The following is a 23,191-nucleotide window of genomic DNA, read 5'->3' on the forward strand; positions in this document are numbered from 1 at the left end:
ATCTCCTACATTCAATGCAGCTGCCAACTTATTGTAATAAGTAAGTAGCTTACTAAAACATGACTTCCCTTTAGCATACTGTCCATCAAAAATAACACCACTCTTGTCAACCCAATTGTGAATCATGGTTCTCACTAGAATTGGGGAAAAAAAAAAAAGTATAAATTTCTTATAAGAATTCAAAATCACAAATTTCAAAGAAATCCAATAGGCGAGAGTTCCAGAGTAGCTCACATACAGATCAATGGATGGACTAAACAAACTGAATACGTGATTATCATATTTTATAAAATGCACCAAAAATACATATTCTGATATTTGTATTTCAATTAAAAAATGCCCACTTTCTTGTTACCTAATTAAATGAATCATGTGGAAGGACTCCAGTTCACTCTGGAAAACTATGGATTGGTTCAAAATAAAGTTGTCTAAGCTATTCACCAAAATATTAACCTATGAAAGCATTATTCTATATTAGAAATATAAAATAAATTTGTTCATAGAATAAGGACAGTACAATAATTCTGTTTACTGTATTGTTGTAATTTATCGAAATTTTAAAATGATATTTATTGTAAATGATACATGTCATATACTTAATATATAGTACCTGTGATAATGTATGTTGTGTATATATTGTACATAAGAACAACAAGTGCTTCTGAGAATGATTTTAATACAAACAGAATGACTGTGAACAAAAGCTTAACTGGATGTTGAAAATAATAGAAATCATGAAAGAAATGTAGTTCTTCATTTCACACATGCTTATCCATACTTACCAGGCACTTTCTGTAGCAGTTCATGCAAATTGTTGCTAATAATCCTTACTCCATCAAGCTCTTGTACCAAAGAGATAGGAGAAAAAAATGGGTAGCTATAGTAAGTCAAGGAATTACAATATAATACTAACATTCGAAATTATATGCAGTTTAATAGCAGCCACAATAAGAAAAAACAAATCTTGAACTTTTAAATAGTAGGGAACTTCTTTTAAACTAGCAATTGAACAGTAATTAAAAATAATCACACCAACTAAGTTTTACAAACATATATTTGGTGGCTTCATCAAAGCTTTTTTTATGGAAGAAATGAAGAGAGTAACTGATTTTTAAAGCTTAAATAAATCATTATTTATTTTGGTTTTGATTATTTCTAGCATACTGTTCAAAACAACCAATGATAAAATTATTAGATAGTAAGGGAATAAATAACACTTAGGTTAAGAAAATATTTATTATTTGTAGAATTTTTGGCTATACTGTCAATACAACTGAAGAGCGGCCTTTATTATTATTATTGCGTGATACCTCCAGGGAGTCCAAAGACTCATCGATGGAGGGCACCAATTCTATAACTCTGTCTCCACCACTCAATCCACCAACTACAACAATCACAATTATACCACCAAAGAAGGACATGACATTTTATTATTGACAGGTTGTTCTGCTTAGACTCATCTAAAAGAACATCAAGAGCATATTTTACTTCATGAGTCTAATAAGTCTGGTTTAGACAGCCATGCCTTATCCACTAGACACAAAATTCATTGGAACAAAACTAAAATCCTACTTAAGTTATTTTCTACTGGAAAGATTATTATAAAGAAAATTGTGAAGCTCATATTCACCATCCAAACCTCAACAAATACAATTGCCTTAAACTTTCCCGATTTTGGGAAGTCATCTAAGTACACTCCTCATTCCTGTGTTTCTTAATATTGTAATTATTTAAATTTATTTCACTGAATTCCAACAGTTTGCAGATGGAGTTATTCCTCTGCAGTTGATAGCATATAGCATGAGGAATTGGTTTGGAAGGTAGTCAAACAGGAAAAAGTTGTTATCAAGAAGTCTATATGTTGAACCATAAGGTGGGTGAATATGAGAAGCTTAGTAATCAACCAGCATCAATATACTGCATTGATGAATTGTGTAAAAAAGATGATGACTGCATGGGAAATGATAACCAGGGTCGGCAGAAGAGGGCCTGCATTACAAGCGAGTGCCACTACAAGGTGGGCTGCCGTTTCAAAGTGTTAGTATGAGGTTTCATTCTTTCTTTAAATTTTTGTAAACGAATTAAGTAATAATAATTAGGTAAGTCAATATAATTGCTGCAAATTTACAGTTAGAAAAAGTTACAAATTTACAAAAAATTCTTGTAAATTCTTTCCACATGATTATGACAAAAATAAATAAATAAATTGCCATTTGTTTGGGAGGGGGCACCCATTTCAGCTTTGCAGGCGGGCAACATCCAGCCTAGCTCCGGCCCTGATGATAACATATAGTAAATTGATAACAAAAAAGAGAATTCAAGAATGGGAGGATAAAAATATAATACTGTATGAGGGGCAACCATAACTTTGTGAAGGGTCAGTCATGTCTTAGTAATTTACTGTCGTTTTGTAATAGAGTAACAGCAGAGTTGGATAAAGGAAATGGCTACAAGATGATTCTGCTGGATTTTGCAAAGGCATCTGACAGAATGCCATATGGAACTCTGGTATGCATATTAAAACAAATTGAGGATGGTATGACACTGGTTAAGTGGATAAGGCTGCTGGACAGATATCAAAAAAGTGTTATATGGAGGGGCCGAATATCGAGTGATATATCGAGGCGAAAACAAGCGACTAGTGGTGTATCACAAGTTCGGTGCTGGGGACATTACTGTTTAATTTGTAAAATTAAACAGCAAAAAAAAGTTTAAATAATATACATAATATATGAAATAACCTAAAAGGAAATACTCAGTTGTTTGCTGATGATGCAAAATTAGGTACAGTAACAGTTAATCAAGATGATGTAAAGAGCTTGCAGGACGATTCATAGGTTGTCAGCATGGGCAAAAGATAATGGGTATCAGTTTAATGTGGAGAAATGCAAAGTTATGCATTTTGGGATAAATAGATTACAAATTGTGTATCACATTGATAGCAACATATTCCAGGAAATAGATGAAGCTAGGATTTTTGGGGTGGTGGCAGATAGAGAATTAAAGTTTAGAGGACAAATTGCTAAAGTGGCCCATAAGATTACTTGGCTTTTGAAAAACACATTAACAAGTAGAGATAAGGAAGTTGTTATTCCTCTTTATGAGGCCTTGATACATTCACATCTGGATTATTGTGCTCAATGTCTCCTGGGTTTCTTGGGGATGATGAAGATCTAGAGGTGAGTGACCAAGATGGTGAGTGGTCTGTGGAAGTGGCCTGTCACTACAAAGATAGATTGAGGGTTGACTGCAGAAATTGGTAGATATGCAAAATAGAAGGGAAATGATAGAAACATTACGTTACTTAAAGAATTTTATATGATTGGTGAAAAGCTTTCAGCACTTGGATAGAGAAATCAGAACAAGAGATCATCCCTGGAAGTTGAATAAAAGGTCTGGTTAGTAGGGGTGTAAGGACTAGATTTCTTGCTTGGAGAGTTGTGAATGAGTGAAGTGGGTTGCCAGAGTCAGCTGTGAGTGTTTTATTTGTTGATGGGTTCAAGGAAAAGTACGATAGATTGTGTGGATAGTTTGGATGTCCAGTGATGAGTTCTCAGAGTCCATAAAGGTACCCGTATAATAATATTTTTCTACTCAATAAAAATCTAAATGGAAGCTAAATAAATTTTCTGTTGCAAAACTCTATAGTAAGGATACACCAAATAGTCTTTTTCAGAACCAATTAGCAACACAGTATTTTGCCAACGAGCCACAACAGCACTATTTCCACACCTAATTAAAACAAACAAACAAAAAATGTAATGAACTTTAATTATCCTTATATGTCTATAAACTTTTAATGTAATACTGTAACATGTTAATATGATTATTATTATATTTTGGAAGAGCTTGTGAAGAAGGACTATTTCTATTTCACACAATGCCTATATACCTATCATTCTTCTTGAACACATTCACTGAGGTGAATGTTTTTCACTTGTAACTCCTACTAGCAGCTTATTCCACTCACTCACTAATAACATAACTGCAGAATGAACTTGAAACTCACTTCTTAACTGCACAAACTCTCAGCATCTAGAGATGACAAAGGTTTTTTTTTTTGAACCTGCCACAATCTCTAAAATCTCCTTTATAGCAAGTCTTTAACATTTTTCGCTAACTCACCAGTCATGAAAATATCTCACTAGTTGTATCAGCTTGGATGGAGCACCACAGATGCCTAATATATCACAGCTGCATGTTCAATTTTGGACCTCGTTAATTTCTAAGCTTTTGTTAATGCTATAGCTAATTTTTACCTATTGTAAGTACAAGTGCTAAAGCAATTTACTGCCTGGTGTGCTCACACTGTGCCACTTACTAAAGGCTTGAAAAAATTGTCTGTATTCTAGAACAAGTTTTTGGAATTATGTCAAAAAATATATAAAAATATAAAAGCATAAATAAAAATTCCTTAGCCCACCCATTGAACTAATGGACTAAGAGTTATAACACATATACAATTACTCATGTATGTGTGTGTGTGTACATTTATCAGTCTAAGAGGACTGATGGGAAAAAAACAAACAAGAAAAATATTTTATTAGTGATGCATAAACATTTATTACTCCCTCAATAAGTTGTTCACTCCAGGATTACTGATAGTAATAATTTTCATATTTTCAGTTCTAAATACTTGGTCTATCTTGAATCACTTTTTTTATGGGGGGGAGGGGGCAAACAATTTCTTCTGTGTTATTATAAACAAATGTTGAAAGTAAAACATTTAAAATCATAATAAAAACTCTTAAAAACAATACCATTAGGAATATACATGCATTAGCTAAAATGGTATTTTTTTTTTTTACCACCTTTTGGTGGTTATTATTATTATTATTTCAGGCAACTCCAATTAGTCGACAGACTCATTGAGGGAGGCTCTAACATCATGTCAAGAACAATTATTCGTTCACACAGTATCTATCATACCTTGCCTTGAACTCATTCACAGTCATAGCACCCATAACAGACATTGGCAGCTTATTCCACTCATTCACCACTCTCCAAGTAAAAAACCTAGCTCTAGCACCCATGCTAACCACATTCTTGCCCAGCTACCATGTATGGCCCCTAGTCCTCCCACCACCAGTCCTATTCTCAAAAATATCTTCTGAATTAATCTTATAGAAACCTTTCAGTATTTTGAATGCCTCAATCATATCACTCCTTTTCCACCTATCAACCAATTTTTGCAACCCACAAATTTTCAACCTGTTCTCATAAGGTTCATTCCATAGACCTGCTATCATCTTGGTCACTTGTCTCTGGATCCTCTCCACCTCCTCCCCATCAAGAAGAAACCCTGGCACCCATATCTAGGCACAGTAGTCTAGATGGGATCTTATCAAGACTCGATACAGAGTAACAATAACTTGTTTGTCTCTGCTTGTTAAAGTATTTTTCAGCAACCAAGTGATTTGATGAGCTGATTTAGCCACTTTTGTAATGTGCCCCCTAACCTTCAATTCTCTATACACCAACACTCCCAAATCCCTGGCCTAATCAATCTCCTGGAGTACAGTTCCACCAATGTGATATACTGCTGCTAATCTTTTCACCCCAAAATGCATAACCTTACACTTTGCCACATTAAATCGACATTCATTTTCCTTAGCCCAGTCCTCCAAACTATCCAAATCATCTTCCAAAATTTTGACATCCTGTGCACTCACTATTGCTCTACCCAACTTTGCATCATCCGCAAACAAGTAAACACATCCTCTCAGATCCTTAGCTATATTGTTAATGAACAAATTGAAAGTAGTGGTCCAAGAACAGAACCCTGCAGCACACCACTAGTCACAAGCCGTCTTTTGGACTCTACTACTGAATAAACCACTCTATGATATCTCTCCATCAACCACCCTCCTATCCATCTCACCAACCCTATATCCATCCCCATATGCTGCAGTTTAATGATTAGAATTCCATGTGATATCCTGTCAAAGGCCTTAGCAAGGTACAGTAGAATCACTGTAAACCCATTACCCTTATCCAGTTCAGCCGTCACTGTGTTATAAAACGTGAGCAAGTTACTGAGACATGATCTACCTTTCACAAAACCATGTTGTCCCCCATACAGTATCCATTTTCATCTATCCAATCCTGCATTTTTCTCTTAACTAATTTCTCCAAGACCTTGACAACAATTCCTGATATGCTAATCAGTCGATAATTTACAACAGCAGTCTAGGAACCTCCTTTATGCAGTGGAACTATTTTCCCCTCTTTCTACCTGCCTCGGGACTAACCCAGACCCGAGACTCAAATTAAACAAAATGGTCAAGAATACTGACAATTCTTTAGCTACTTCACATACGACACGAGCTGGTATACCATCCAATCCCACAGATGTATTGACATTGAGTTTCTGTAATAGACTATTCACCTCCACTTCATTCATCACAATTCCCATATAAACTAATGGTTCCTTCATTTTTTCAATGTCACCACCTGGATGATATACTTTTGCAAAGTGCTCGCTCAGTAATTCCACAATATCGACTGATTCGGTTACCTCCCTACTCTCAGCATTTTTTAAGATCATTCTACCATGAACATTTTTCCTTTTACTTGCAACATATTGAAAAAACTGTTTGGGATTCTCTTTAGTTTGCATAGCTAGTTTCCTTTCATAATCCGCTTTTGCTTTTTTTTACCACACTCGTTACCCTTCTGGCCTGTGCTTTATACCATTCATGTGCCTGCAGGTCACCTTTCTCCTTAAATTCCCTCCATAGTTGTTTCTTTTTTTTTGCAGCTCAAGCTTAATGGTGTTATTCATCCATTTAACCCCTACATGATTTATTATTCAGATTCTAGGTATACAGTCAGCCATTGCCTCATGCAAACACTTCCTAACCACCTCCCATGCACTATCAACATCTAGTCCTTGCAGTTTTACATGCCATGGCACTGAACCAATCAAACTCCTAAGCTTGTCATACTTACCAGCCCGATAATTCCACATGTACCCTGTCTTAATTGTAAATTCCACACCTTTAGTCCCCTCCTAAGTCAAGAACCTATGATCACTCTCACCAATTGGTGGCAAAGTGGTCATATTCGTTACAGCCAAATTCTCAGATGCAATTACCAGGTCACGCACTCTCTGACCCCTAGTATTTTCCATTACATGCTGTCGCAGATAATTATCCCTTAATAGCACATAAAATCCAATTCCTTCTTCAAATGTGCCCTCTCCTCCTTCCACTCAATGTTACTATAGTTGAAATCACCCATAATAATTACCCTCCTTCCACTCATTTCTTCTATTTGCTTATGCATACTATCTCCACCATCTATTCCATCACCTTATCTATAGCAGCACCCAACTATATATTTTGTTCTGCTAGTTTCAATCTCACACCAAATAGCCTCAAATGTGCTCTTTTCTCTATCCTGCAGTTCCACTTCTATTCTCCTTGGCTGTAGCTCATCAGCTATCATCAATAACACTCCTCCCCCCATTTTATTCTCCCTGTCACTCCTGAACAAACCATACCCCTCACGTTCAATCCCAATAGCTATATCATCTTCTGTCAGCCATGTTTCACTAATGCCAATAACCTGTAGCCTGGAAGTGCCAACCAAGGCCAAAAATTCTTCTTTCTTGTTCCTAATACGTCTGGCATTAGTATACAGGAATTGTAGAAGCCTATTTGTCCCATCCCTATTTTGATGCCTTATACTATTTCTGATTCGTAGGCTTTCATCACGACACGGACAATTCATCACGGGGAAGATTCATTGTGGGGGAAAATTCCTTGAGAGAAAAATTCATTGCAGAAAAAATTTGCTGAAAAGCATTATTGAAAATTGAAATGATATTGCATTGATACCAATATATGAAAAGTAAATGTAGTGCAAGATAAATTTCACAAAATATAGTTTTTTATGTATTTATGTATTATTTATTTAGATTTTAATTACATTTTCATATTTTTATTCTTATACTATGAAAGTAATATTTTATTGATCAGTAAGTTTCCTAATTTCTGTTTCTTCTTAAAAATTTGTAATTATTTTTTATTATTTAAATACTACAGGTTCTGCTGATGGAATATTAATATTTACAAAACTGGAATAGGTATAGGGAGAAACGGCATCATATTTAAGAATATTTATTCTGCAAACCGTTCATTACATTTTTGCACACTTAGCTAGACATCAATCCAGATGTGATATTTATATATATATATAAAAAATTTACCGAGAGATAAAAAGATGACAAGATATATTTAAAAAAGATACTACTAGTTTACTAGTTTCATTATATGAACATCCTCAGGAATCACAATCAAAGAAGTACATAAAAAAATTACAGAGACTTAAAATTGTACTAACAGAACAAGTATAAAAAGACAGTAGCGTGTTTAAAAAAAAAATGCAAGGATGAGTTCCAAACAAACGAATACTACGCGCTGTTGCGAGTGTGCCAGTACTGAACAGAAGCAATGTGTGCATCAGAGAGATTGTAACTCAGGCTGTTGTTGATATGAGAGGAATCTAGAGAAATTTCCCTAGACTCAACAATCTTTCTTTCGAGTTCATCGTAGCACACATGGATGTTAGAAGTTTCAGTCCAGTTTACAATGTGCTGGCGGCCTTCGTCTGAGTTAGCTGAAAAGAGAATGTGGCTAGAGAGAGCGCTAGCTCTAGTCCTGTTACAGGAGATAACTCTACGGTGTTCATCCAAACAAAGAAGGATGGATTTAGCAGTCTGTCCATAGTATGGCTTTCCGCAATCACACAAAATCTTGTACACTCCTGGAAACTGAGTAGGAAGATGTTTCTGTTTATGTTTGCTAAGTAATGAACGAAGTTTTGGAAGCGTAGTGAAGCACGTTTTGAAGTTGAATTTCTTGAGAATCTTGGCCAGTTTTGGTGAAAGAGAGCTGATGTAAGGCAAGGAGATGAAGGCTCTTGGGGAAGAGGGATCTTCGGAAGTAGTTGAGTGCCTGGAGGAAAGAAATTTGTCAATTTTCTTTGGAGAGAAACCATTGTTAATAAACGTTTTTTTAAGAAAACAGAATTCATTTTCAATTTCTGTTTCTTCTGTAAGTAATGATTTGGCTCTGTGAGCTAAAGTGGAAATAATACCACATTTTTGTGGGGGATAGTGATGGGAGGAAGCATGAAGGTATCTGTCAGAATGAGTAGGCTTTCTAAAAATTGAGATTTTAATGCTCTCAGCACATCTGGTAAGTTTGAGGTCTAAAAAGGGAAGGCAGTCATCTGATTCCAGTTCGAAGGTGAAAGAGATTTTTTCATGGCACTTGTTTAGGTGGTCTCAAAATAAATAGAGGTTACTGACACCGTCTTCCCAGAAGAGGAAAATATCATCAATATAGCGGTACCAGACTATTGGTTTAAAGTGAAAGGAGTTAATAGCTTTTTCTTCAAAATCGTTGAGAAATATATCCACAAGAATCGGAGAGAGTGGGCTGCCCATAGCCAGACCTGAGTTTTGTAAGTAGATCTTGTTATCATATTTGAAGTATCCTGACTTTATGCAATGGGAAAGAAGAGCAAAGAGTTTTTTTGATAATTTGTTCTTAAGAAGATCGAGGACTTCTTGAGCAGCTACATTTGTAAAGAGAGAAACAATATCAAAACTGGCCATTAAATCTGATTTTTTAAGTTTGATGTCCTTGATTTTAGAAACAAAATCTGCAGAGTTTTTAATATGTGAAGAGGAAATTCCAGAAAGATTTCTTAGAAAACTCGCTAGATATTTGGAGAGATTATAATAAGTGGGAGAGTGTATGCCCTCAACTATAGGTCTGAGTGGGCAGTTATTTTTGTGAATCACAAAAATAACTGCCCCAAAATAACGTTTGGTATCACAAATGCGTTCGATAAAAGATCTAGTTTTGCTCTCCTATAAATTCTTTCAGCTCTAGCGGTTTTAATCGATTCTTTAAAATTAAGGAAGCGTGGAATAGTGATACCTACTCAGAAATTGCTAATGACCCTATGATGGAACTACACAATAGAACTAATAATTTATTAAAAACCACCTTAGAGTTACAAAGAAACATTCGGCTTTCTCTTAGGTCACTTCATCCCTTGATACCTTGACTGTATGGTCTCCCCAAGATTCACAAAAATAACTGCCCACTCAGACCTATAGTTGAGGAATATCTAGCGAGTTTTCTAAGAAATCTTTCTGGAATTTCCTCTTCACATATTAAAAACTCTGCAGATTTTGTTTCTAAAATCAAGAACATCAAACTTAAAAAAAGAGATTGAATGGCCAGTTTTGATATTGTTTCTCTCTTTACAAATGTAGCTGCTCAAGAAGTCCTCGATCTTCTTAAGAACAAATTATCAAAAAAACTCTTTGCTCTTCTTTCCCATTGCATAAAGTCAGGATACTTAAAATATGATAACAAGATCTACTTACAAAACTCAGGTCTGGCTATGGGCAGCGCACTCTCTCCGATTCTTGTGGATATATTTCTCAACGATTTTGAAGAAAAAGCTATTAACTCCTTTCACTTTAAACCAATAGTCTGGTACCGCTATATTGATGATATTTTCCTCATCTGGGAAGACGGTGTCAATAACCTCTATTTATTTTGAGACCACCTAAACAAGTGCCATGAAAAAATCTCTTTCACCTTCGAACTGGAATCAGATGACTGCCTTCCCTTTTTAGACCTCAAACTTACCAGATGTGCTGAGAGCATTAAAATCTCGATTTTTAGAAAGCCTACTCATACTGACAGATACCTTCATGCTTCCTCCCATCACTATCCCCCACAAAAATGTGGTATTATTTCACTTTAGCTCAAAGAGCCAAATCATTACTTACAGAAGAAACAGAAATTGAAAATGAACTCTGTTTTCTTAAAAAAACGTTTATTAACAATGGTTTCTCTCCAAAGAAAATTGACAAATTTCTTTCCCCCAGGCTCTCAACTACTTCCGAAAATCCCTCATCCTCAAGAGCCTTCATCTCCTTGCCTTACATCAGCTCTCTTTCACCAAAACTGGCCAAGATTCTCAAGAAATTCAACTTCAAAACGTGCTTCACTATGCTTCCAAAACTTCGTTCACTACTTAGCAAACATAAACAGAAACATCTTCCTACTCAGTTTCCAGGAATGTACAGATTTTGTGTGATTGCGGAAAGCCATACTATGGACAGACTGCTAAATCCATCCTTCTACATTTGGATGAACACCATAGAGATATCTCCTATAATAGGACTAGAGCTAGCGCTCTCTCTAGCCACGTTCTCTTTTCAGCTAACTCAGACGAAGGCCACCAGCACATTGTAAACTGGACTGAAGCTTCTAACATCCATGTGTGCTACGATGAACTCGAAAGAAAGATTGTTGAATCTAGGGAAATTTCTCTAGATTCCTCTCATATCAACAACAGCCTGAGTTACAATCTCTCTGATGCACACGTTGCTTCTGTTCAGTACTGGCGCACTCGCGACAGCGCATAGTATTCGTTTGTTTGGAACTCATACTTGCATTTTTTTTCAAACACGCTACTGTCTTTTTATACTTGTTCTGTTAGTACAATTTTAAGTCTCTGTAATTTTTTTATATACTTCTTTGATTGTGATACCTGAGGATGTTCATGTAACGAAACTAGTAGTATCTTTTTTAAATATATCTTGTCATCTTTTTATCTCTCGGTAACAGTCATTAAACCTTTTTTATAATATTCCAACGGAGTAAAAATGAATTTTGAAAATATATATATATATATATATATATATATATTATCTGAACTAATTCAGAACATGAGGTGTTTCAATTATTGAATAAATGTGTATTTTGAAAAGAACTCCACTATTCCTGCATACGAAAGATATGTTGAATGTTCTTGTCATTTACAGAGCTAGTTTAAGATCATATATGCACTTGTGAGTAATTATATTAAAGAAAAAGATAATAAAATTACGTAAATCCTATCATCATAAGCTAAATTGCCATCTGCAGCTTCAATACTAGTCATTAACTTTTCCTCCAATACTAGCATTTTATAACACCAAGAAATTTTAAATTTCATATTTAGTCTTCTTTACTGAAAAAAAATGTCACCTTCTGAATTAGTTGAGATAAAAAAATATGTCACACCTGGATGGATGTCTAAATGCACAGAACAGAAAAATAGTGAACAGTTAGAATTCTTCAATATTACGCCGTTTCTCCTTAACTATTCTTAAATATTTTATTCACCCTAATAACTAATTCTAACTATTAATAGAGTAGTTAATAGGAATATGTAAATAGTTAACTATAACTATTAGTTGAATATAACTATTCTTCCTAAATTTTCTTAAATATGGTGCTCTTTCTCCCTAACCAACCTCTCTCAGTTCTGTTACAATTAATATTCCCTCTACACAGCCTGTAGTAAGAAAGAATATGAATAACTTTTATACGGAATAAAAATTTTCAGATAGCTAAATATAATCGAAATATTATTATTATTTGACACCTCCAGGGAGTCAAAGTACTCATCGAGGGAGGGCACCTACTCTACAACTCTGTCTTTACCATTCATTCACCAACTGACTGCAAGTACAACACCATCTACTGCTGACCACCACGCATATTTCCACAGACAATCACAAACATCCATGTCCATGGCGGGATTGGAACCTGCAGCCTTTTCACTGGAGAGCAGATACACTATACACTCGGCCAACCAGGCTGGCTATTTCTTAAATTTTTTTTAAAATATTTCTTATATGGGAAATATTTCTTTCTTTTTCACATATATCAGCGATGAATAACTTTATACCAAATAAAATTTTTCTTAATTTCTATACCGAATATAATAGTTCTTAAATTAAAAAAATATATTTCTTAATTCTTTAAAATATTCGTAAATTTTTTAAAATATTTCTTAATTCTTTAAAATATTTCTTAAATTTAAAATTTTTTTTCACATATATCCGCGATGAATTGTCGGTGATGAACTGTCCGGACATGTCTTTTGGCTACTTGTATATGGAAATATGACTTCTGCATTTCTTCAACCTTGGTATCACTTCTGGGTGTGGCTCTAACTAATGAGACCTTGAGGTCTCATTAGTTAGAGCCACATAAAGGTCAAAACCGGTCTGAGTAGTGACTCTTCCCATGATGTATAGCATTATACATGTCTATAAGGATATGTGCTTTGCATTATGGAATACTAAGGCAAATGATGTGAGGTCATTAGCCTCTATATACGAGTTGCCCAGTCGTGAAGTTACTTCACACACAAACTTTGTTTGCTTACACTTGGATAAAGGATTAAACCAAGAATATAATTTCTTGGCATCTTTAATTTATAACTACAATAGTAGTTTTCTACAACAGTGGTAACTACAGTAGTGGTTTTCTGAATTCAGAATAGTTCCAAAACACTGGCAGGAAGAACAGGGTCAGAGATGCTGAATGACAGTAGCAACTGAGAAAGCAACCAAAATATGTTTCTTACATTTAAGAATCGGTATAAAGAAATTATACATCCTAGGAAAATAAATAAACTGCAATAATCTTTCAGAGCTTTTCAAGCTTTCTGCATATTCCATCCTAGGACAAAATAAGTTAATTACTTTTTTTGTAATTACCACTGTCTGCAGATAGTTGGCTGGATGATTTATAGTATATTGGCACAAGAACAGCAAAGGTCATCCTGTGCCATATCAAAGGTTACAGCAGGTACACAAGGCATTAATAAACAGTCAAAATGATAAATTACTAAACAATATGTTATGTACAAAAAGTTAAGTAATGCAGTATCTACATATAAATAGAATTTATAATCAAATGAGTTTCTATAAATGAATGCTTCATCTTCTTCTTCTTCCTAATATGGAATTTAGGCCATGTGGCCTGTCCCGGTCTCATGCCATCTCTTTCTTGGTCTTCTGATTCTTCTTTTTCCACTTATTTTGTATCTGTATAATATTTTTGGTAGTCTGCTATTGTCCATTCGATTTAAATGTTCTAGCCATTTTTGTTTATACTGTCTTAAGTAGTAATTAATTGGTTTTATTTTCAGGGATTGTAAGATTTCTTCATTTGTTTTGTGGTCCCACTTGGTATATCCAGCTGTTTTTCTGAGGAACTTCATTTCTGCTGTTTGAATTTGTTTTTCATCTTTCCTTTTCATGCTCCATGTTTCGCTTCCATATAGTAGAGTTGGTTTTGACAAGACATTATATAGTCTGATTCTAGTGTGTTTTTGTACCAGGGATGGCTTAAATATATTATTTATTATGCCATTTACTTTGACAAAGTTTGATATTTTAGTGTCTTCTTCATATGATAGATCACATCCCAAGTATCTGAAAGTGTTTACTTGTTCTAGTATTTTATTATCTATCAATGAATGCTTCATAAAAATTTAAAAACGTCATGCAATTTTCCCGAGTTTACATGGCTTGGCCAGATAAGTAAAAATTTCATTAGTTTTATGTGTGAAGTTCTGGCACTGTGCCAGAATATGACAGATGGTGAGATACATGTTGCACTTTTCACAAAAATAAGCTGGATCATCATCCCTCAACAAATAAAAATGTGTAAGATAACAGTGACCTATGCAGAGCCTAACAAGAACAACTTTTTCTCTTCTGTTTCCACATTGACCAGATCGCCAATGCTTCATGAATGAAGACTGCCACTGGGTAATTGGCTCTGATCTTATAACTGCCTGTAGTCTGTATATTATTGGGCTGGCCAACATTATGTTAAAAAAAAGTATGAGCTCCTCTAGCAACTGCCTCTGCAGTCTCATTTCCCTTAATTCCAATATGGCTGACAATCCAGTACAACTGAACACCAAAGTTAAGGTTCTTCATTTTGTACAATAGTTCTGATATGTGGAGTGAATTTCATGGACAAAAGGATTTATATATGCCTGACAGATTATATTTAAATGGTTTTGGAGTTAAATGTTTGGTTGTTTAGTGAAAGTTCGGAAATGCAAAACCAGGGAAACTAGAGATATTAGGGGGGATGCAATCAAGCATGTGTCTGGCCACCCCCTGTGATAAAAGAGCGTGTGTATACAGAAATAGTTATGCAATGCTGAATACGATTTCACAGGTTTCTGATTCGAATGGGTTGGTGATGACAGCACACAAGGGTATGTTAAAATGCATATACACGAATGCAAGAAGTATCAGGAATAAGGGAGAGGAGTTTTTGTCATTGTTCAACTCTACTTGGCCAAAAATTATAGGCATCAGTAAGACCTGGTTGACATAAACCGATATAGTTACAGAGATAGAATGCAAAAGGTATTGTATTTTCAGGGGAGGGAATAGGACAGGAAGTGAGGTATGGCTGATGATAGTTGAAGAATTACAACCAACAAAATTAGAAGTTATACAAGATTTTGGATCGGGGGGGGGTTGATTCATTTGAGGCAGTCTGGTGGGAGATAGAGACCAAAAAGACAAAATATGTTGTTGGGTGCTGCTATAAACCAGGGGGTCCACAGGAAGGCGTAGACACTGTGATCGGTAGATTAACACAATGAATGCAAGCTGAACAACAATTATGGGAGAATTTAACTATGGAGACAAAGATGGAGGGAAGAAAGTGGCATGGCAAGATGGAAGTGGAATTTATACAGTTGCTAAGGGATAATTACATGAAACAACATGTTATAGCAGGGACAAGGGATATGAGAGTGTTGGATTTGATAATCGCATCAGAAGATATATTCATAACCAAGATAGATTGCCTCCAATTGGGAAGAGTTACCATGCAGTCTTGTTATGAGAAGTTGCCAAACGTGGAATTCTCTGTCAAGGAAGGGTTTATGTTGAACTATAAATTTAATAATTATGACAGACTTAAGAGTCATCTTGGAGCAGTGTCATGGCTTGAGAAGATACAAAGAAAGAATGCCAGTATTGCATGGGAAGTGGTCAGAAATTGTTTGAAAGCTTCCGTATTAGACTGCACACCCAAGATCATGAGGATAAATTATGTGGGAACTAAGTGGATGAATAGAGATATAAAGCAAGAGCTGCAAAAAAATAAAAAAGAAAAAGAAAAAGCACTATGGAGGAAATATAGAAAAAAGTGATCAGCATACTCATGAGAAGTACAAAGTGCAAGCAAGAAGGGTGACTAGTTTGGTAAGAAAGGCCAAATCAGATTATAATAGAAAATTAGCTAAGCAGATCAAAGTAAACCCAAAAGAGTTTTCTTCATTATGTGGCAACTAAGAGGAAAAATGAATATGGTAGGAAGGTGAGAGAAGTATAGAAATATATACTTAAATTGCTGCTTGATCATTTTATAAGTGCATCATCCAGTTGGAGACGGTGTTCAGCATATTGAAAAATATGAATGTGAACATAGCAGTGGGAAATTTGGTTTGAATGAGTTCTAAGGTATCTTTGAATAGGACGCTGGTGAATAAGGAGGAGATATCAAAATTGACCATTATGTCAGTGTTTTGGAGTGTGAAATTTTCTATATTGGCTTTAAAGTGGGCTGAGTTTTTTATGTACGAAGATGTATCGCCAGTATATTGTATGAACACATTGACTAAATGTTTGGCTAATTTGTATGTCCCATGTTCCACTACCTTAGACTTTATCTAAGCCAAATTTCCTCAGAATATCTCAGTCCTATTTCAGTTCACCATGAACTCAAGTTATTTCATTTGGCAAGGAAAATTCAAATAGAAAAACTAAACTTCCTTCAAATTACCAGGAGTACACCAGGTCCCTTGTAGTTGCAAATTGTCCTACTACAGCCAAATTGGCAGGACAGCCAATATCAGGATATCTGAACACAAGGACTACATCTGCTTCCACCAATACAGCCACTCAGAACTTGCTGACCATGCTTTGGACACCCACCACAGGATATGATGGAAGAAGGCCACTTTATTACACCGCAGCAAGTACAAGTATGAAAGACTATTCCTTGAATCTGCCTCAGCTCTGAAAAATTTTCCAAACCTCAACAAATTTGGGTGCATGCGACTACCCCAACTTTGGGAAGTACATTGTACGATCGTTAGCCCCAATGGCCAAGACAACCCAATTTAGCCACTAAGGGCATCGTTTAGGACTCTAGGACTGACAGAAGTCAGTCCTAGAGTTCTAAACGATGCCTTTCTTCAGCCTCATTTGCTTAGTGTGAGTGCCTGGGGGCACATATCATTGTTTTGTGATTCCTAAAGATGGCAATGTAACACTGCCAAAATCTTTTGTCTTGTCAGGTGGAATCTTCTAGGAGGTTAACTACCATGAGCTTCCACCATGTACAGTTTTGTGCTTCTCTTATACATTCTTCAAAGACAAAAAGGGCCAGTCTCTTCTTTGTCTTCCTCTTCTTCTTTTTTTTCCTTGTATCATTCCTTCTAGAAGTGTTTTTTATAGGGATTCATGCCTTAGTATGTGACCAAAATAGGTGATTTTTCCTTTTCTTAATTGATTTCAACATAGTCCTATTTTCTCCTATCATCTCTAATATCTCTAAATTATTTTTTATTGGCAGTCCTTGGGACTCTAAGGATTCTTCTGAGGATTCACATTTCAAAGCCATTAGTTTATTTTCACAATATTTTGATTTTGTCCAGGTTTCTACTCCATATAGCAGTATTGACCATATGTAGCATTTGGACAGCCTAATTCTTGTTTTTATGTAAATTTCCCTTGAGGTCAGAATGTTTTTTGTGCTAATGAAGGTTGATCTAGAAATTTCTATCCTTCTTAATGGTTTGAGGGCATGGTCCAAGATTTTTTGTCCTTTTATAAGTTTGTCCAATAGAACACTATTCAAGTCGGACATTTCGTCCAATCTCAATTTGTCCCATCGATGTCAACTGACTATTACTGTCACCTGTGTCAACTGACAAACCTACTACTATGCCAACTGACTAACCTGACCAACCAATGTGTCAACTAACTAACCTAACTAATCTGACCAACCAATGTGTCAACTGACTAACCTAACACAACTAACCTGACTAACCAATGTGTCAACTAACCTAACCTAACTAACCTGACCAACCAATGTGTCAACTGACTAACCAAACTAACCTGACCAATCAATGTGTCAATTGACTAACCTAACACAACCCAACTAACCTGACTAACCAATGTGTCAACTAACTAACCTAACCTAACTAACCTGACCAACCAATGTGTCAACTGACTAACCAATGTGTCAACTAACTAACCTACTAAACCTACTACTATACCAACTGACTAACCAATGTGTCAACTAACTAACCTAACTAATCTGACCAACCAATGTGTCAACTAACTAACCTAACTAATCTGACCAACCAATGTGTCAACTGACTAACCTAACCTAACCAACCAATGTGTCAACTGACTAACCTAACCTAACCAACCAATGCGTCAACTGACTAACCCAACTAATCTGACCAACCAATGTGTCAAGTGACTAACCTAACCTAACGTGTGACGATGGACCATGCATGTTGTCTTGCGCCCTTCTCATTTGTGTCAACTGACTATTATTGCCAGCTGTGTCAAATGACTACCTACTACTGTGCCAACTGACTAACCTTACTAACGAATGCATCAACTGACTAACCTAACACATGAGGGTGGACCATGCATATTGTCTTGCATTTCGTCCAATTATTTTCAATTGTACAAATAGCATTGAATGAATAAGATTGGACGAAATGTCCTGCTGGACGAGAAAAGTAATGGATGAGATTTTGAAGCAAGGCAAAATTAATCTGTTCAGATGACAATGCCCTAACACTGAACTAAACCGCATCCTTAACACGTTCTTAGCCAATGGCTACAACCCCCAAAAAATCCCAAAAATATTAAAACCAGTTAACCCCCCCCCTCATAACAAACATTACACTAAATACATCACCATTCCCTATATCCAGGGCACCTCTGAAAAGTTAACCAAAAATCTTAAAAAAAAATATGACCTGACTTCTTGTTACAAACCATATAAGAAATTGGTATCGCTTATCCACTCCACCAAAGACCAGCCACTTCCCCTATGTGGAGTATACCAGGTCCAAAGTAGGGGAAGTGGAATAAACTGTCCTACTTTGACAAAACGTGCAGGACAGCAAATGTCAGGATATTGGAACACAAAGACTACATCCGGTTTCACCAATACAGCCACTCTGTGCTTGCAGACCATGCTTTGGATACCTGCCACAGAATACGCTGGAAGAAAGCCACATTATTACACCACAGCAAATTTAAATTTAAATACGAAAAGGTTGTTCGTGGAATCCACCTCAGCTCTAAAAAACTTTCCAAACCTCAACAAATTTGGGTGCATGAGACTGTCCCAAATTTGGAAACCTGGCATCATGAGAACTTCAGCCCAACAGCCAAGACAACCCAATATAGCCCACTGGGGGGGGGGGGGCACCTTTAGGACTCTTGGAACAACATTAGTTTTCTCTCTTCTGCCTCATTTGCTCTTTGTAGTGCCTGTGTGCACATGTCATAGTTTTATGTTCCCATGAAGATGGCAATGTGACACTGCCGAAATATAGGAAGTATTTATTAAAGTTTCTTTTAATTAATATTCCAGTATACGTTGTAATTTCCTGAAATAATTTAGTAGTCATGTGCAGAGGCGTAGCTAGGGAATGGCAGAGGGGGGGGTCTGCCCTGGGCACACTTTGAACCTTTTTGAACTTTTGCAGTTAATTCCGAAATACAGTCTCGAGAACTCATTCCTAAATATTGTAATACTACTGTGAATTTTCCTCACAACTGCTGTAAGTGTTGCTAGTTGTGAGAGGAGTTTTTCTAAATAAAATTAAGAATTACCTACATTACTATAAAATAGACTTTGCCAATGTATTCGACGATTTTGCTAACAGAAAAGCAAGAAACATAACATTTTAGAATGTTGAAATTAAAGTTTTACTTCAAAAATAAACATAGTGTTTTAATTTATTTCCCTATACATCGTTTTGACTTTTTGTAGTATTTTTGGGGTGTATTGAGAGGGATGGCAAAAGCTCTAGCTACACCACTGGTCATGTGTTACCAACGTATAAGCCAATCTACAAGAATGTATATGGAGAGAGCAATATCAAGGAGGTAGAAGGTTACAAGTGGAGTCTCACAGCAGTACTGGAACCTGTATATATCAATAACATTGTCAATGGATTGCAGGGGGGGGATATTCAGTTGTTTGCAGATTATGTGAAGCTGGGAAGGGTTATAAGTAATAGCGCAGATGTGGTAGTTGAAAGAGGATTTGAATAAACTGGACAGATGGGCAAATGAACTGGGGTTTCAGTTTAATGCAGCTAAATGTAAAGTCTTGAAGTTTGGGAAGCATCGATGGAAGGCTGCATACTCTGTTAGAAGAACTGTACTAGAGGAAGTAGGGGAAGACAGGGGATTTGGGGCTGATGATTTACAGACACCTGAAATTCAGTGAACATATTGCAAAGGTGGTGAAGGCAACTCAGAAGATTGCTGCAATACTGAGGACACTGACCTGCACAGGTAAAAGAGTTGTCATTCCATTGTATAAAGCCCTGATCAGATCACACTTGGACTATTGTTCTCAAATTTTGTCCCCAGGATTTGAAGGAGATAAATTAACAATGGAAAGAGTGCACAGGCAGATAACAAAGATGGTATAAGGACTGTATAGTGTTAGTTATGAAATATAGGCTGAGGGAATGTGGACTGCAGAGTTTGGTAGATAGGAGAGGTGATGTGACTGAACGAGGAAGGAGCTAGGACAAGGGGCCATCCCTGAAAGTTATGAAAGGAAGCTGTGAGCAAGAGGGTGAAGAGTGGTTTCTTTGCATGGAGGATGGTTGAGCCATGGAATGCATTGTCTGATTGAGTGGTGAGAGCAGGATCAGTCAGAGTTCAAGAAATGGTATGATAGACTTTGTGTTTTCTAGTTTGGTCCTCTCACAATGTCTTGTGACTCCATGAGGACCTGAATCATCATCATCATAATAATAATTTGAACCCACAGCCTTTACAGTAAACAAGCAGTGGTTTGGTTACTTATTTGACAACACTTTGGTTACTTATTTCACAACCAATGAGTACAAGAAGAAAACTGGGATGTTTAATGGTCATAAATAACTACAGTATTTAATTATCTACTAGTTTTGCCACTAAATTTTGTGTTTTCTTCTGGGTAAATATATAAAAATGAATGTAAAGTCGATAAATATAAACTAAAGCATTACTAAACAGAGCTATGTTTGAACCATTACAATATAAATCATAGAAACATGCGAAACATGGAAGATGGCATGAGTTAGCAGTTTTTTAGCACTGTTTGCAGGTGGTTGGCTGAAAAGTTGAAGTCTAATTTTTGTTCCTATCAAGTGTGCTGTGTGAAAAGGTGGCCATAGTAGATTCCTTTATGTTGCAAGCGATGAAGTAAGGCATAGAGCTATTGTTCCACTCAGAGTCATTGTGTGTGTGTGTGGAAATAAAAAAATGATAAGCCAAGCCCGAGTTTTCTTCCCTGTTGTTGCTAACATTTCCAATATGTTCTTTCTGTCTTATTTCAAAACTTCTTGAAGTTTAGCCTATGTTTCATAGGCCACAAGAGCATGGAATTCTTTATACTCCATGTTTGTAGAAAGGGGGGGCCCCATGGTCTTTGAGGAGAGCAGAGCTATCATTAGGTTTGAGGAGACTAGATATTTTGATAGATTAGAGAATGGCATCTTCTATATGAGTATTTTTGAATATCCATTGTGAGCAAGTTGTTGGAATAGAATTCATAGTTCTTTTTTATGTTTTTCCTCATCTCTTATGATGAATACAACTTTTCATCTTCCTTCACTTTCTAGTTCCAGAGTAAATTTAATTTTATGGTAAAATGAGTTAACAGAGAAAAGAAAATGATTTAGATCAAGAGTACTTTATTTCCAGATGATGAAAACGTCATTGTATCACCACGACTGAAGGCTTACAGTTTGTTAACATAAGAAAACATTTTTCAAAATTTTCCATAAATAAATCAGCACATGGTGAAGACCCACTGCATGGCCAAGAAAGCTGCATGATAGGCTCATTGATTATCATTTCCCTCCTGATATCTCTCAGCTATTCAAACACTGTATCCACTCTAATTACTTCAGATGGAATGGATACAATATTTGAATAGCTGAGAGATATCAGGAGGGAAATGATCATCAATAAGCTCTAGGACTTCTTCTACGGAGACACTGGTGAACAATGAAACTATATATAGACTAGCAAGGATATCCGATGGCATGATAGAAGTTTCAGATAGTTTCTGGACAAAGTGTGCAGAATTCGTAATCATCATAGTTATTTAAGACCATTAAAAAATAATCAGGTTTTTTTTTCTTGTTGGTTGGTTACTTATTTGGATAACAGGCATTCTGGTTTTTGAGTCTGGGCCAGCATCCTGTTGCATTTAAATATATGTTATAACAGGCAGCAATGCGATTCTTCTGAGCACTAGACTTTCGGGAGAAAATCAACCACATTAAGCAAGGTCCTCTGTAGTTATTTAGCTAATAAATTTTATTTTGCTTACAAATTTGCTAAATGAATTACTTACCACATCAACTGCTCAGGACGTTTACACTGCTGCTTTTGTATTGAGATCAAGTTTTGTACCTCACTGCTGTTAAATTCACAATATTTTCTCTAATGAAAATAAAAAACAGATTAAAAAAATAAGAAAAAAAAAAAGCTTGTGTATGTAATGCTTACATACATATTGAAGCTTATAAGTGTTTCAAGAAATGATTATAACATACAAAAAAGTCGCAAGCATATATTTATGTTTCATCGATACTTCATTGATATCACTTGATATACTTTTATTAAGCAATAAAAGCATTGTACAGTAAAAAAAAATACTACAGTATACAAAATAGTTATATTAAACAAGGGAACAATGTAAAAGTAAACAATGAACACCGTGATTTGAAATTATGGTTTAAATTGATTAAATTAATTTGCACATAAACGATATAGGAAATAACCTGAAAGAATATATTCAATTGTTTGCTGATTATGTGAAATTAGGTAGAGACAGTTAATCAAGGAAATGTGGAGCAATTGGATGAAGATTTAAATAGGCTCTCAGTATGGGCAAAAGTTAATGGGTATCAATTTAATGTTGAGAAATGTAAAGTTATGCATTTTGGGATAAATAGATTACAAGCTGTGTATCACACTGATGGCACTGTACTCCATGAATAAATGAAGCTAGAG

General features: G+C 35.7%; 1 protein-coding gene across 2 annotated transcripts in view; it reads right to left on the reverse strand.

The window, feature by feature from the left end:
• Vps16A (vacuolar protein sorting 16) overlaps positions 1 to 23,191 on the reverse strand; it is a 432,364-nt gene that overhangs the window by 233,121 nt on the left and 176,052 nt on the right. For both annotated transcript variants that reach the window (XM_090412822.1, XM_090412821.1), the window contains exons 8-10: positions 22,530 to 22,618; positions 3,658 to 3,732; positions 783 to 877 (exon numbers count right to left, since the gene is read on the reverse strand). In XM_090412822.1, coding sequence (XP_090268948.1) covers positions 783 to 877; positions 3,658 to 3,732; positions 22,530 to 22,618 — 259 coding nt within the window. The remainder of the gene's footprint in view (positions 1 to 782; positions 878 to 3,657; positions 3,733 to 22,529; positions 22,619 to 23,191) is intronic.

The sequence above is a fragment of the Typopeltis vanoorti genome, chromosome 23, assembly GCF_054136105.1.
Source record: "Typopeltis vanoorti isolate ZY-2024b chromosome 23, IOZ_Tvanoo_1.0, whole genome shotgun sequence".
NCBI lineage: Eukaryota > Metazoa > Arthropoda > Arachnida > Uropygi > Thelyphonidae > Typopeltis > Typopeltis vanoorti.